General features: G+C 45.9%; 2 protein-coding genes across 4 annotated transcripts in view; both read right to left on the bottom strand.

The window, feature by feature from the left end:
• LOC143212712 (uncharacterized) overlaps positions 1-16,111 on the bottom strand; it is a 182,997-nt gene that overhangs the window by 80,100 nt on the left and 86,786 nt on the right. The gene's annotated exons all lie outside the window — the stretch shown is intronic.
• On the bottom strand, positions 12,239-15,733 carry LOC143212736 (uncharacterized). Its single transcript, XM_076431849.1, has 2 exons — positions 15,520-15,733; positions 12,239-13,603 (listed from the first exon to the last, which is right to left on the bottom strand). Exons 1-2 carry the CDS (start codon positions 15,563-15,565, stop codon positions 13,248-13,250), a joined length of 402 nt encoding a protein of 133 aa, XP_076287964.1. The 5' UTR covers positions 15,566-15,733; the 3' UTR covers positions 12,239-13,247.

The following is a 16,111-nucleotide window of genomic DNA, read 5'->3' as shown; positions in this document are numbered from 1 at the left end:
TAGAGGGGAAGTTGGTGGGATGGTGGCCATCGCCGGTCCAACCGCCATTTTTCGACTGATCGGAAACGGGGCTCGCGGTGTGCTCGCACGAGAGATGGGAAAGAAAGGTAAATCCGATAAACGAACAAATTGAAAACGAATAACGTTCGTCCCGACCGCCTCTTCATCCTGTACCGTATTTTTTTCGGACCCTCCAAAAATCGAATTGGTACCGATTCAGTCTTGTTACGCAAACCGTCAAACGGCGCGCTTCCATTTCGTCTCTCCTGCATCTCGTCGACATACAAATTACAACGCATCGGACGCAAGAAATAACAATTAACATATCTAACGAACACACATACACGTCTTTTTCTTAGAAATGTTACCGTGTCGTAACAATATCTCTCTCGCCGCATGCTGAGCAACGGAAGTGCAATATTTTTTTTTCTCGCTATTTTACGAACATCAAGAGGGTGTCGTTTATCGTTTAATTAGTATCATTACACACTAGATCGTTATGAATTACGTCACCTTAGAAAACGTTACAACTCCGTACCGGACGCCTAGGAATCGAAACCATCGGGCTCGCCTCCGCCTCCTTAACCGTATTAACGCATTATTCATGGAACTTTTTTAAATGCACTTGTACTCAAAACGCCCCTGCACACAACCCGTTCACTTATTCTTTCTTTTTTTCTTATTACTTCGCTCGACTCGCATCCGTAAACGAATTCAACGGTCGCCCTAAAAGCACGGAATCAATGTTTAAACGCACAATCAACTAACACAACCGAGCCTCGAAATCGACCCCGTGACTCGACAATAACGCTTGAGCATCGTTCTGTAATTTTTTTTTCACCTTTTTTGTTCGTTTTCCGTTTTCGTTATTTTCTCTTTTCCTCCTTTTCGACATTCCGTGAAATGATCCTTCTCCCTTAACTTTATAAAACATTTTAAAAATTCTTTTAACAACGAAAAATATATATATGTATGTGTGTATATATATATATATATGTATGTATGTACGGATGTATATATACATAAATTATACTTCTTTGCCTAAACCGAATCAGACCCGTAGAGCCTCATGTGGTTCGGTGAGTTTCATTTTTGCTTGGTTTGCTTTGCCAAATACAAGCCTCGCGGTTCGGTCCCCCATTTCCCCTGTTCACCCATTTCCGGTTCGCGGCCGCCACATGAGCTTCCGGGTTGTCCCGCGACCAACCGAGATTATGGTATCAGGGACAGAGGGTCCAATCACTCGAAGGCTGATGACCGTTTCGCAGAAAACCGGTCGATTGTCTTGAATGTCCTATAGTAACCGGATTACATGCACAATCTTCTCATCCGACCCCCCTTCCTCGAACGTCATCGCAGGAATGATTAAAGGATTAAGTACGATGTCGAGTCTCGCGACGCGCCTCTTCTCAATCGAACATTCTGCTTCAACCAGAGTCAGGAAATCGAAAAAATGGTATAGAAATCGCAGTTCGAGTACTGGACAAGTAAGTTCGTGGACGTTTCGAAACCCACCAGAGCCAAAGATTGTTGGAAATCGAATAATACAACGCGCGACATTCGTTCGAGAAATCCATCGAAAACTATTCGAATTATTTATCCCGGCAGACATCCCCGATGATGTTCACATCGACATTCTATTCCTACCGAGTTTATTTAATAGACAACATCATTTTTAAAAAATCATTTCGTCTTTCATTCGGTCTAACAAATTCGTACTTTCCAAAATATAAATTGTCAACGTCAAATCGTTACGCGTCAGATGCTAATAACAATATTTTCATTTACTTCAGACCTGCTAAGGCTACTGCCACGGAAAATAAAATTCTATTAGGCTCCTCAAAATTCAGCTATAAAAATTGAGAATTGCATGAACATCCGCAGGCTAGTATCTTTAATTCAAATTAGATGTGCCCAACTCAAGTGGGTAGACTCGTTTCTCCAGAATTGCAAAGATGGGGTTTTCAGTAGTCAACAGCGCAAGATAAAAGATCAATCTATGCCGCGATCGCCCTCGAAAGTCCTATTTTCACGTCTACGAGACGTAATTTGCATTATTCAGCAGCATGTAGATGTCGCATCTTTACGAAACTAGCTACGAATAATTCAAATTACGCTGTCGAATAATGCAAATTACTTTTTAGGGCGATCGCGGCTTAGATTGATCTTTTATCTAGCGCTTTTGATTACTGAAAAACCCCATCTTTGTATTATCGAGAAATGAGAAGGCGCATCCCGCACCCTTGGAATCCTGGAAATGAGTCTACCCCTTAATGAGAGACTAAATATTTTGCCTACTCCAGCGGTTTTCACGCTGAGAGGCGCCAAAATTGTTGAATAAAAACTGAATTTTCGTACCATAGTGTCTGCGAACAAATGAAACGTGTCTATATGTAAGAATATATATATTAAAAAAATAAAAGGTAGCACAAGAAGGTTGGAGACCGCTGGCCTACTCTATAGACAAGAAAACTGTCTACGAGAGTGTATGTCCATAAGAATAGAATGTCTCCACTTTTTCCAGTATGGACAAAGCAAGAGCATAGTTTAACATGGAACAGAGTTAAAAGTGGGTATAGCTTCTGTTCCATGCTAAAGCCTATGTACGCTGTGCCTCTGTCAATATTAAGAAAAGTGGATGCTGATGACCTCTCGGTAGAGATTGCGGATGCCAACATGTTCGAGGGACTCCGGAGACGTATGACAGACGCGGACAGGCTCGCGAGACTCGACCCGATGTTGTCGCGACGACAGACAGCCTTTTAGGAAGCGACATTCTAAAAACCCCGAACCGCGTTGCCCGTTCAATTCTCGTATCAGTTCTCGTATTTGAGGTGCACCACGTAAACCCGCTGGCCGGTGTGCCTGGTCCTGATGTGGGACATCACGTTGGACGTTTGCTTGCTACGGAACTCGCAATAAGGACACTGGAACCTCGGCGCTTGGCCGCACTCGTACTTCAGATGCCTGGTCATGTTTCCCTTGACGGTGAAGCAACGGCCGCACTTCGGGCAACCGAACGGCTTCCTGAAGCAATCGGCGAACGATCCTCCTTTGGCATAGGCGTTCCTGACCCTGGCCTGCGCGTAGTAATTCGGCAAGGGCCTCGGTACTGAGCTGCCGCCTCCACCGACGCCGCCTCCGGTCTCGCCGCCACCACCTTGACTACCGGCCTCCCCCCTACTGTTGCCCTCGCTGTCGAACGCCTTACAAGATTGTAAAACGAAGTTTAGATCCAACTGTGGCGCTGCGGCATAGAAACCTGAAACTTCAAGATCGGCTCGTTAGTCTGTGGAAGCGTCGATTCCCAATGGAATTACTGAGGGAGAGAGAGAGATAGTGAGAGAGAGAGAGAGATTGATCAAATTAGTTGGATCGATGGAGGATTCAAAGTTTCGGCAAGTCTGGAATATTTAGGGTAAGTCTGGGCTTTGATGCATGCGTCGGAAGAGCGTTAGAAAGAAAGGATACCTTGATAGATTTGCGGATGATCTTCTAGACGAAAACACGTCGATTACCAGATCGCTCTTCAAGTATGTGCTTAAATAATCGCGCACGGTTCGATACGGACACGAATTGAATTCATTTATTTATTTGATGATAGCATCTACGCGGTTAAAAGGTTTTCGTTTACCTCTCTTAAGTCTACGATTAACAACAGAGCTCTCTAGAAGAAAACTTATGAGATTGAGATCGTTGTTGCGACTGCAGTCTTCGGGTGGTGATCGATAATATCCCTTATATCCGGTGTTGATCCGTGTCTCTCGCGGAAGAACACAGAGGAATGATTTTACTTACGTGGTACATAGTGTGTAGGTGTGTGCGCGCGCGCGGGTGAGCTAGTTAGTGTTCAAGAGAGAAAGAGAGAGAGAGAGAGAGAGAGATAGAGATAGATGAAACTACAACAAATTTTTTTGCTGTTTTAACTTGTTATTCTTTTTTTATGAAAAACATTCTCCCTCGTCTTTTGCATCGGCGAAACGTACAAAGGATAAATATCGATGGGGAGTCTCTGCTGGACGAGATCCTCGAGCGATAACGATCCTACGATCTTCCGGGTGTCCTCGAGATCGATCTTCGAATGTTGGGAGCGTGTGTGCAACAGATACAAGGTACAGCCCCACAGAAAGCGAGCGTAGTCGTTTTGTTAAGCGAACATCTAAAGTTAATTTATCCCCGGCGAAGGATCGTCTCTCTGTGTGCGGCCCGGCTTAGAGCTTCATGTCGAAGATAAACACTTCCTCTTCAGGATGTTTCTTCCGGATGTGGGCGTAAACCGGTGACGTTTGCTTGCTACGGAGGCCGCAGTATGGACACTGAAACCTCGGCTCGTGACCGCACTCGTAGTTCACGTGGCGGTCCTTGTTCCTCTTCAAGGTGAACCCTCGGCCGCACTTCTGACATTGGAACGGTTTCTTCTTGTCGCAGGAGTTCATCTTCAGACTTCTTCGTTTCACGCTTTTGCTCGACTCCAAACTACGCTTGCCGAGTGCCCCCGATCGACCTTTGCAGATCATACTTTGCCCGACCGGGAGCGGTAGAATGTGGAATCCTGAAACACGGAGACACGTCGACGCTGAACACTCGGACGGTGGCTAGAACTGAAGGCTTTGTTTTTTTTTTATCGCGATGGTCCACGGTTGCGCGATGCGCATCGATTCTATCGAATGCAACGCGAAACGACGATAGAAAATCATACGGACAAAACGCGGACGCGCTGCATTCGATGGAATCCGGCTTCCACCGTGTTTCAAACGCCATTACAAAAAGTACGGTAACGTTATCGATCCTCTACGACGGGACGATGATCAAACGAACGGAGCAGGTTTACTTATCCGTTCCTCGAGAGCTGGCTGCAGAGTCGCCAGATTAACACCTGTCTCCCACTCTACCCTTCCCCTACCACGCTATTCCCTGTCACGTGACTAATTCCCCCTGATCTGGCGACAGCACCGTCGACGTCCTCTGCTGAAAAAACATCGAACCATACGTGAGAATACAGACAACGAGCAGGCTCGACGACACAACAACATCGTATCAAGGGATCGTGATTAATCGAACTGGTTTATCCGTTGATCATCGATCTTTATTACGAGACACAGGTTTTAATTAGCTTGATCGTCGAGAATTACAGCCGGAAGAACCCGTTCAACTTCCAGTCCCAGAACATTTGTGTCATTTGGGGATGGTGGACGCGCAAGTGTCGGATCATATGAGCCTTTTGGTAGTTCTTCATCGTGCAATGAGGGCATTGGAACCGCGGGGGTTGCCTGCACTGATTCCGCAAATGGGACAACATCGATTTCTTCCACTTGTACAGATTGTGGCAACTCGGACATTCGTACATCCCGTTCCGTCGGATGATCATAAATTCCCGACCGGAACGGCCGTGAAACCGCTCCACCTTCGTCACCTCCTTCGCGTCTCCTGAAACAGAGAAAATGGGAGACAGATCGTTAATAAAGAATCCACGGCAGCGGGAAGCTCTCGCCGAGTCTCGGTGGACGCCATCTTCGATTCGATGAAGCTTTCAGATTCGAAATTACAGACAGAACTCGAGGTTTCGTGTTTCAGGATTTCAAGGATACACGTGTGTTTCTGTTTCTCGATCTTTCTTTCTTTCTCTGTTCGCCGCTCTCGATTACGCAGATCGGAGAAATCCACAGACATTTATTAAGCTGTAACAACACCGGACGTCGTCGATCTACATTCACAGTTTCACCGAACAGGTGTAAGTGGATATTGTAGAGATCACAGGAGACTTATGGATTAGTTTTTATAAATTCGATACAGGAACATGTAAGCCTAAATATCTAATCAAACAGCTTATACTTTGCCTTCATTGTCCTTCGTCCTTTACACTGTCACAGATAAACAAAAATTACTAGGCTCCTCTCGACGTCGCGCTTGTGGAGCACAAGTCACGCCATTCTGTCATCTACATATTTATAATATGTGCAGCGACGCTTACGAAGTGTACACTGTTCTACAATGAGCGCTACGCGAGTAGGTAAATCACGCTTCCCCCAGTCAGAAAGTAAGCAACGCTGACCGTGGGTGTAGCTTAATCATTTTATTCGTTTATACAAGAATAGACATTCTCTCGCGCGACTGTCGACTACTGTTGTCAGAAATCGTGAATACCGTGAACGTGAGGTTGAACAATTGCGGACAATTTCTAAATCGTTACTTTTCAATCCGGGAGAGAACTCAACTTACCTTGTCCAACACGAGTCATTGCAGACTACTGTGCAAATCCCGCGATCAATTGTGTTGTTACTAAAAATCTCGCCCCCTTATTTCTCATTTTTCGACGATGAAACTTTTACCACCGTATTCGACACGATACCAAACACGATATAGCTGTGGCGCCACAAAAGGGACAGGTAGTCAAAGACCTTTCCGTCCTCAACCGCCTTCCGACATCCCAACGTCTAAGGCAGGACGAAACGCTCCTTTCTTTCTCCCTCCTCTCTTTCGTATTTATCAGAGCTCATTTCACATCTCTTTCATTCTTTTCCCGTCGAAGTCGAGAATTCGTGCACCTCTGCCGTAACTGTGAAGTCCAAAGCTCGAATTGCTCGTTACACAATTATGTCGTGTTTGGTGTCATTTTAAACAGAAAACCCAGACGAACACAAAGAATGTAGCTCCTCTTCCATAACTGCTCGGAGGAAACTTTCGAGAAATAAATCTGTACTCTGTAACAACACGATTTACCGCGCCAATCGTACAGTGGGTGGTCAACGATGGACCGCGTAAATTTACAGGTAAGATCCCTGGTCCATGGTGTCTGTTCTGTGCTCCTGATGGGTAAGCCTAGTGTTCGTGGCGATGTCGACACAGTAGAGCTCCCGGTTCGGATGGAAAGTGCGAATATGCGTCCAGACGTGGGTGCGTTGCCTTAAATGATGCTTGCAGTACGGACACTCGAATCTCTGCGGCGTTCCGCACTCGTACTTGTAATGGCGGATCATGTGGCTGCGGTGTTTGTAACTGCGGAAACACTTCGGGCAAGGATGCCTGTTCCTCTCTTCGTAATCGTAGGACCCCTTCAGGCTTCGATGGAAGTTCCAGCTCCTCGTGACGAAATCTGAAAAAAAGGAACATCACGAGAGTTAGTCGAAGATGATCCATCGATTGGGTTCGCACGATCCTTCGACCGGGCCGGAAGTTCTAACAGGATCTCCTCTGATCCTTCCGCAGAACAATGGAAGCGATGATTCATTTTTTGTTCTTTTATCTTTTTATTTTTTCGTTCAACTTGTCTTGTTAGTTTTGCACGACGTGGCCGGGACGTGTTTTTTCTTTTTAAATAAAGGAACAGAATCTCGTTTGGGTACGCTTGAACGAAAACACAATCGACAGAAAGGTGGAAAGTAAAATCCATGGAACGAACGAAGTGAAAGCACGATGCTCTTTATTCGAATGAAAGAACTGAAACACGTCGTAGGTGGAAGAACTGAGCCGTTTCTATCGCTAAGGAAGATGTTTATTTTCCATACAGTCGCTACGAATAAAAATGTACAATATCGAGGAGGAAGTCGTTGGGACGGCGCGAGCCGTCTGGGAAACAGGAGGCTCCCCTAATCAGTACTGGCGAGTCTCGCTTCACGATGGATTCACACTGTTCGAACCCTCGCAATCTTTCCTGGAACAACTCTATCTCCCCCTTCTACGACGCTGTCCCCACGCCGCGGTCCGGTCACGTGACGCGTGCCGTCTCTGTCGGTAGAGAGGGGATAACTTCTCCCTTCTTCTCGTTTCACCGCAGTGGGTACAAATGATTAAAATCTCGATGTAACTTAACCACAATAATTTACCGAATAGGGAATAATCATTTTTTCTCCATAGCGTCACGAGTCAGCTACCCCGTTAGGCTGCTCCTTTAAGGGGCATCCGCGGATTCGGGGAGCCCCACATATCCTCGTACACCCTCTAGGGGAGACGGGGAATGCGTAAACAGGATTACCACCTCATCCAACAAAAAAATAAAGGTCACCGGGGGAGGGGGTGGAAACAGAAAAAGGAAGTTCCACTCCCTGGAGCGTCGTGGTTCCCAAGTCGCGAGACGGTGCGGAGGAAAATCTGGGATTTTTTCAAACTTTTGCTCCCCCCACCAAGCTCCTTTTCGATGCTGGGCGCCATGGTGGGGAAGGTCTTGCCTCAATTGAGACAGAAACTGAATGAATAGGAATAGTGTGAATCCACCGGTAGACGCAGTAAAGTTCGAAGCGTAGTAAAACTATGGTGCCCGTCGTTATTGAAACATACCTGTCGGAACGCTACGTCGTAATCGTAATCGCGCTGGTGGGGAAAATAGCGACGAACGATTCAGGACTGTTGCGTGTCGAGGGCGTAAACCGGCCTATTGTAGTGATTGCTCTTGATGTGCGAGTACACGTGCGACCTGTGTTTCCCGGTGTATATGCAGTGCGGACACTTGAAACGCGGCGCCTTACCACACTCGTATTTCAAATGCCTGTGCAGCCCCCGGTACCATTTGTACGTCTTCTGGCACTTCGGGCACTCGAAGTTACCTCTGCTAGCGTTGTTCCTCGGCGTCATCAGTCCAGCGGCGTTGTAACGTCGCCGTCTTCGTTCCGGTGTCATGGCCGCCACGTACGGCAACGTACTCAGGCTGAACATCACTGTAAATTACACGGTAGTTTTCCAGGTGAGTGACATGTATCTTTTACCGAAGCAATCGTGCGAAACTCGACGACACATACAAGAACAATTATTCGTTCATTAGGGCTTTCCCTTTCTCTTGTGCTGCGAGGCGTTAACTCTACGTGGCTTTCCGGGAAACCCATACAACATCACCGACGAATCGTTTCTCTCTTTCTCTCTCTTTTTTTTGTTTTGTTAGAATCTGTTGTTCTCGTACACACGCTCGGCGAACACTGAATTTTCACACGTTGTGTCACAAGAATGTATGTACTCCAAAAAGGTTATCCTCGAAGTGATTTCAAGTGACTTTTTCCTTTGCGAAAATCGTCTCCGCCGCTTCGCTCAGGATTTATCCACGAAAAACACCGGGCCAATCAGAGCGCTGGGCGTGGCATTGACATTGGCGTCGACGTTGGCCGGCCTCTGTGTTTTTCCGTAATATCTCCTCAACGGAGCCGCGCAGAATATTTTCGCAAAGGAGAAAGCTGCTTCGAATTGCTTCAGGAATGTTCCTCTTCGAGGAAGCACATTTTTGGGACACTCTGTACACCTCAAAATTAAGCGGACTTCAAAAACTACTTTCTAAAATTGGACCACACAACTTGGGATTTTTTGAGATGTTAGAAGGATTAGTTTACCAGATAATGCACGAAAAATCAATTCAGTGGAGATCACAATTTTTAACATTTTGGAATCAACGTCGAAGAAAATAAATTACTAACATTGAACACAAAGCAGAACGGAAGAGTTTGGCAAGCCATACATAAAAAGATTTTATTCATTAGATTCTGAGATTCTAATTTTAAATTTTGTGTAACAATTGAAAATGGCCCGCGTGTTCGCCGCGCGATCGATCACTCTAAACCAGAGCCGGGGAGCGTCGCCTCTGTCGCTGCTCGACCCCCACCACTCATTTTCTGGTCCCCCACTCTTCAGGACCAGTCGAATGGTGGGGGAAGTTGAACACTGAGAACAGGAGAGGGAGACGTGCGTACCCTGGCTCTGCTCTAAACGATCCGTCGATCAGGAGTGAAACAGCGGCTCAGCATCGTGCGATCGACGAAATCATTCCGAATCTAAAGTTCGTGAGAAAGCTGAACAACTGGCAAACATTTAGAAGCAAGACTATCGATCCACAGAAAGTATTCATCAGCCTATCGACCTCCATTCTCGGAGTGACGTGTGAGTCACTCAAGTATTCAAGTATTCGTAGAATTTTATTGGTACTCAGGATTACAGAAAGCAGAACAGGAGGATTACAAAGAGGCGTGTACAATATCAAAATGATTGAGAGCGTTGATCTGAACCTTGGCGAACGTTCTGAAAGATGGTTCCTCGTTGCTTCTGTTGCTATCCGTCGTCAGCACCTGAAATCAAGACAACCAATACGGTTAGTATGAAAACAATCGACACAGTTTCCCCATTGATGAAGATCTCCGCACAATTCACCGAGCTGTCTGCTCGACTCTTGGATCCATCGATCACGCGGAAATGAATAACACTAGGACATTGGGATTCAGAGAGATCTTTATTAATTCTTCCCAACACGTCGATCGAGAGCACAGATTTCCAGCCGCAGCAAGTCAAGAATACAATGCTCCTCGGATCACTGCATACCTTTGCGAACAATTTGCACTAATCCGTGGAGCACTATACAGTCGTCTCTCCGTAACTGTCGTTCGTCAACTGTTCAAATCGAAACAATCCAAATCTTTGATTCTTCGTCAACAAAGCATCCACGATTAAAGTTTCGGACTTAACAGTTACGGTGGAGGTGCACGAATTCTGAACATGGCTGGTTCCCCAAGCGATTACGATCGTAACCATACCGTGTTTGGATTCGTCCTAATCCGAAAAAAGAGATGAACACGATGAGAACAACGTTCGAACAGTTACGGCGGAGATGTTCTCGACAGTTACGGAGAGAACGCTGCAGATGATCGAGAGTTCAATAGAGTCGCTTGAAGCATAGAACCTGTCCAGGATGATACTTCCTGATGTGGGCGTAAATGTTCTGGGTGAACTTGGATGGCTTCTCGCAGTATGGGCACTGGTACTTGGGCGCCATTCCGCACTCGTGGCGCAAATGACGATTCATGTTTTTCTTTAACGTGAAGCCGTGGTTGCAGCGTGGACAGTAGTAATTCTTCTTCACGGAATACACTTTTCTCCGCTGCCTGGGAACGGTCTGGCAATAACCTGAAAGATTGAAGTAGAACGTTAGCGGACGGATTCGGTCGTACTTCGAAGCACTTTTTCCTTGTCCGGAAGTAGTGTTTGCGTTCCGCGTCTTCGTGAACATCGAATAGAAAAGGAAAAGAAAACAATAGAAGATATAGTGAGCGCGACATTCCTCTCGCACGGTTCTCTTTATCTCTTAACCCCTTACCTTACAAAAGAGGTACTGAAGAGACTAATAAATATGTATGCTATTAATATCCCTTAAATCGACATGAAATTCTATTGTCGTTTCGTTGATGTACAGCTATTGGAGGACACATAGGCATACAATAGATAGAAAGTTTCTTCTCTCTTCGGAAATTAAGAATTACAAAACAAGTTTTGATCACTGAAATCGTAAAATAAATCGTAGTGCAAGGGGTTAACGTCGGACAGAGGATGTGAGAACGATCAACGAGGATCACAAATCTGGATCTAGCGGAAAGGCCAGAGTGAATCCTGGTTGAACGAGAAGCTGGAAGAACTGGGGGACGAGTCGCCGAATGAAGTGAATGCGGTCAGAAACTGGTACAGAAAGACACATATATTTTCTTCTCGTTTTATCATACGTCACTTGAACATTGTTAGGGAAGAAACGAAAAAGACGGAGTCGTGTACACGGTTGATTAACATTGAAATCTCTCTCTCTCTCTCTTTCTTCGCATCCTATCAGGCTACAGAGAACAATTTCGAGGTGAACGTGTTCCGCTTTCGGAGGACAGAGTTTTTTCGCGGCGCACACTTACGAGGGAGATAGACGGTGATCGCCTCACGTGGATCGACGCGGATTGATCGACACGAACAGCTTGATCGCGTGCGCCTCGCAGCCGGCGTGGCGCGATCTCACGTGTCTGTAAATGTTCGAGGAGCACGAGGCTCGTATGTCACAGTACGGGCACTGATAACGATGACCCTGGCCGCAAAAGTATCGCAGGTGTCTGGTAATCGTTGTCTTCTGGGTGAACCGGCAGCCGCAGTTCAAACACTCGAACCTCTTACGCTCGTTCGGGTAAAATCTGTACCTGTTCAAAATGCGTTCCATGTCCGTCGCGTAATGAAGTACGTCCATGCTGTCCCATTTCTCGCCGAGCTCCTGGTAGTCACCTGAAAAAAATCAACAGATTCGACGGTTAATCGGGGCCTGGACAGCCGACGTTGATCACACCGTGCAACGGCGAACGTTTCTCGAGAAACGCAACACTCTAGTTCGGTGTTATTCTTTTTTTATCTTTTGGGATTTCATCGGAAAGGTAACGCAGAGAACAAAAGGGACGCACGAGTCAAATGGAAATCACACATAACACGCGGGGATACCATGGGTGTACGTGATCAAAACTCCGGCAACTCAAGACTTAGCGAACATTTAATCGTTTTAATAGTGTTACATATAGTAGCGAGTTCTCTCTCTCTCTCTCTCCTTCTCTCTCGAATACAGTTTCTCGTCTCTTCGATTACCTATTTTAGAGGCCCCGCGAATCAAATGACTAGAGACACAGACAAGTGCACGATCAATGATCAGGAAGTTCTTAATAATTGTTCGTCTATAGGGAGGAAGGGGATCGGTAAATACTCCTCATTCTATAATACTTTGTTTACGACGTTTGTCTCGATTCAGGACGCACGACGAACTCGACTAATCTCTCGTTCGAATCTTAACTTGCGATTCTATTGTATGGTAGATTGTTTTCAGCAAACATTTAACGGGACCCCGCTGAACACCCATTCGAAATCGAAATAGGAGGAACACCTCGACGGAAATGCTCGCCGCGAGGTTTCCTGTCACGCAACTGACAGCGAAACCGGAAGAGAAAATTTACTTTCTCTCAGATTGTGGAATTAGTCGTCTCTTTTTATATTAAAACAGTTCACATTTCGAATCTTGCGGACAAAAATGAATGGCAGGGTGTCGATCTTGCTGTGTTTGGTAAACATTGACGAAAAGAATACAGCTCCACGACCTTGACCTTCTCATATGTCAGCGAGGTCAATATTCTGAATAACCCTGTACACTCCCGTATATTTTTCCACAACGCGTGTCAAGGTCCCTGTTGTCAATATTTACTACTCATTACAAGATCTTTTTCTGTGTTTCGACATCAGAGATCAAGGTCACCGGAGCTGGGCCCCTGTTGTCAATATTTACTACACATTACAAGACCTTTTTCTATGTCTTGACGACAGAGATCAAGATCATCAGAGCGGGGTCTCCTGTCGTCAATATTTACCAGACACTTTTGTCCGGATTCGTGAATACTTGTACTCGGTCCAGCTTGTATATTTGGAACATCGCGTACGTAGATTTTCCCTTCAAGTTGCCTCTAGTTACGAAACGAATGATGAATCAACGAATGATTTCAACACAGTTTATTATAATAGACTTCCTTCCCCTTGTGGCAGCGTCTTATGTGGTATTTGACGTTGGACGTGTACGTGTAACACTTGTGGCAGTAGGGACACTGTATGCCACGTATCCCGCACAAATGGCGCACGTGGTAGTTGAGGTCTTTCCGTCGTTTGAACGTCTTGCCGCACTGGATGCAGTCCAGGCTGCTCCCGCAGTGGAAAGCGCCGGCGCGTTTCACGGCGCGAATCTTCCGCTTCGGTTCGCAGCACGCGTGTCTCGCGTGGAAGATCAGGTCCCTGTGCTTCGCGAAGCACTTACCGCACTGCGGACACCTGTTCGCCTTCAAGCAGGACGTGTCGTTCCATTCTGAAAATGAAAATAGAGGTTCTCTATGTAGCGAGCATGTGTTATCGTGCATCGATCACGTTCTCCCAGCGTCGATCTTTCTCTCTCTAAGAAACGTACAGGTGTTTTCCGCACCTTTTCGGACGGATCAGACACAAAAAGTATCGTCGACGAATGAGAACTCGCGCTTACAATTAGTTCTCTAGCCACGCAGAATTTCATCGCGAGACATGGCTATTCGAGATCGCGGTTTTCAACGTGTACTGGAATACACGTGTAGTAAGGAATTAAGGTCCGTTCTCACGGATTCTTAAGGGGGTAGACGTTCCCAGGATTGGCAAGGATGAGGTTTTTCAGTGGTCAAAAAGCGCTATATAGCAGATCAATCTAGGCCCCAATCGTCCTCAAAAGTCCTATTTTTACGGTTACGAGGTGTAATTTGCATTATTCGAATAATGCAAATTACGTCTCGTAAACGTAAGATTAATAATTAACGCCCTGATTAATTTCTTATCTAGTGTTTTTACTACTGAAAAATCCCATTATCGTGGAAAACGAGTCTACCCCCTTAACGCGTTCCAGTGATTGAAACACAAGGGTGCTGAAAATTACACGAATTGAGATCCAGATGGAATTGAGATTTAGATACACGTGAAATAGGGATTTCCGATGACTATAGCGGTCGTGTAGATGCGATTTGAAATACCTCGTAGAGTCTACAGCTTTCGCTCGACATAAGACGACGAGGTTCCTTTCGAAATAGGAAGATCATCCCATTTTCTTCTTTTGAAATTGTTCAGCCTCCGCGTTCACTCTCGCCTCGCTCGAGAGTCGAGCGGGTTACGCCCCTGCCGCCGTCTTATATCGAACGAAAACTCTTAGAGCACACCAAGGAGCGTGCTCCAAGACCAGATCCCGTACAGCGTAAGCGTAAGGATAACGAGGAAGGATGATTCTCCGAGCACGTTGCACCTTCTCCATTAACTATACCTAGAAGCGTTACATCGTTACACCCAAGTCGAAACACACCAGAGACAGGTGATACAAAGAGCGGAGAGCGCTGGGATAGTGTGGGTTGAAATAATGGTAACCAGGAATCGGATGCGTGGTTTTTGCGGCATACTTTGATCGTTTATTCTTTACACATGTCTAGCCTCTCGTTGGGGAACATTTCGTAGCGAGTCGAAGTTGTTCGTGTATCGCCATGCACAGAGAAGGATCAGGTTCTAAGGGGTTTGTCGACGAATTTGTTCGTTTATTCTTAGACGACGGAATTCATTCGGATTGTGAACGGATCCGTGAAAAGGGGACGCTATAGACCTGGGCAATATCCAAAAGAAAAATTAGAATCAGACTCGCCAGATCAGGGGAGAAAGCTACGCTCTCGTCATGCAGGACGGTAGAAAGGGAAGGATAGAGCGGGAGACAAGCCTTAACCTGGCTACTCTGCTTAAGGGTGTAGACTAGTTTCTAGGATTGCAAGGGTGCGGGATTATCAGTAGTAAAAAGCGCTAGATAAAATATCAATCTAGGCTGCTATTGTCCCCAAATTTTCTATGTTTACTGTCGCAACTTTATGCTTTAAACGCAAACGTAAAATTAGGAAATTTTAGGGCGATCGATCTTTTACCTAGCGCTTCTTTTGACTATTTACAACCCTGGAAACGACAGTCTACCCCCTTAATAGCCCGACCTTGAAATTGCGTCGCTAATAGAGGCGGTCTGAAACAAAAATACGATTTCAGTAGAGTTCTGCTGGTGTCGAAATCGAAATAAAAAAATGTTTCAACAGAAAATAATCTTTCTAAAAGAAAACAAGCGAATTCGGTTGTTTCCCTTTCAAGTTGATGGAACATCTGCCCAACTCCGCTACCGCTACATCGTCGAGGGAATAAATTATTTCGATCTAAGATGAGAGAGATAATAATATCCTATACTGTTCAGAACATTTTGTTGACGCCGACAGGCATCTTCGGATGCCATCGTCTAATGTGTCTGTAAACGTTCGAGGATGAGTTGTCCTTCTTATGGCAATAGGGACACGCGTATCTAGGTATCTGGCCGCACTTGTGCCTAATCAAGTCCCACATCCTTCGGAATCCTGCGTTGCACTTTGGACAGATGTAACTCGAGACTGCGACCTGTGTCCTCATGTTCGGCCACTCCATTCGCCGTAAATCTGAAAACAATCCGGACGTTAATCCTGCGACGGCTGACCCGGTTCGGGATTGCCGGAAGCAACGTGTGTGTAAATTTGTGAACTAACTGAACTAGGCGAGTCGGCTCGGTGGCGGGGTAACATTTTGTCGAACGAAAGAGGAGAGATATCGTTTTTGTGTGTTGACTTTGGTGGAGAGAGACACTGTATTACGATGGAGGGAAGTAACGTGAACGTTTGTTGTTGCGTGAGAACGAGCATCTTCACGGTTTCCGTTGGTTTTCTTTATTCGGTATGCGTCGTTCGCCTAGCTTAATCCTTACAGTTTGGCATAAAACCTTTGTATAATCGGCGAGACTTTCTTCTTGCGC

This window comes from Lasioglossum baleicum, chromosome 10 (assembly GCF_051020765.1).
Source record: "Lasioglossum baleicum chromosome 10, iyLasBale1, whole genome shotgun sequence".
NCBI classification, from domain to species: Eukaryota; Metazoa; Arthropoda; class Insecta; order Hymenoptera; family Halictidae; genus Lasioglossum; species Lasioglossum baleicum.
This window is presented reverse-complemented; position numbering and strand designations above follow the sequence as displayed.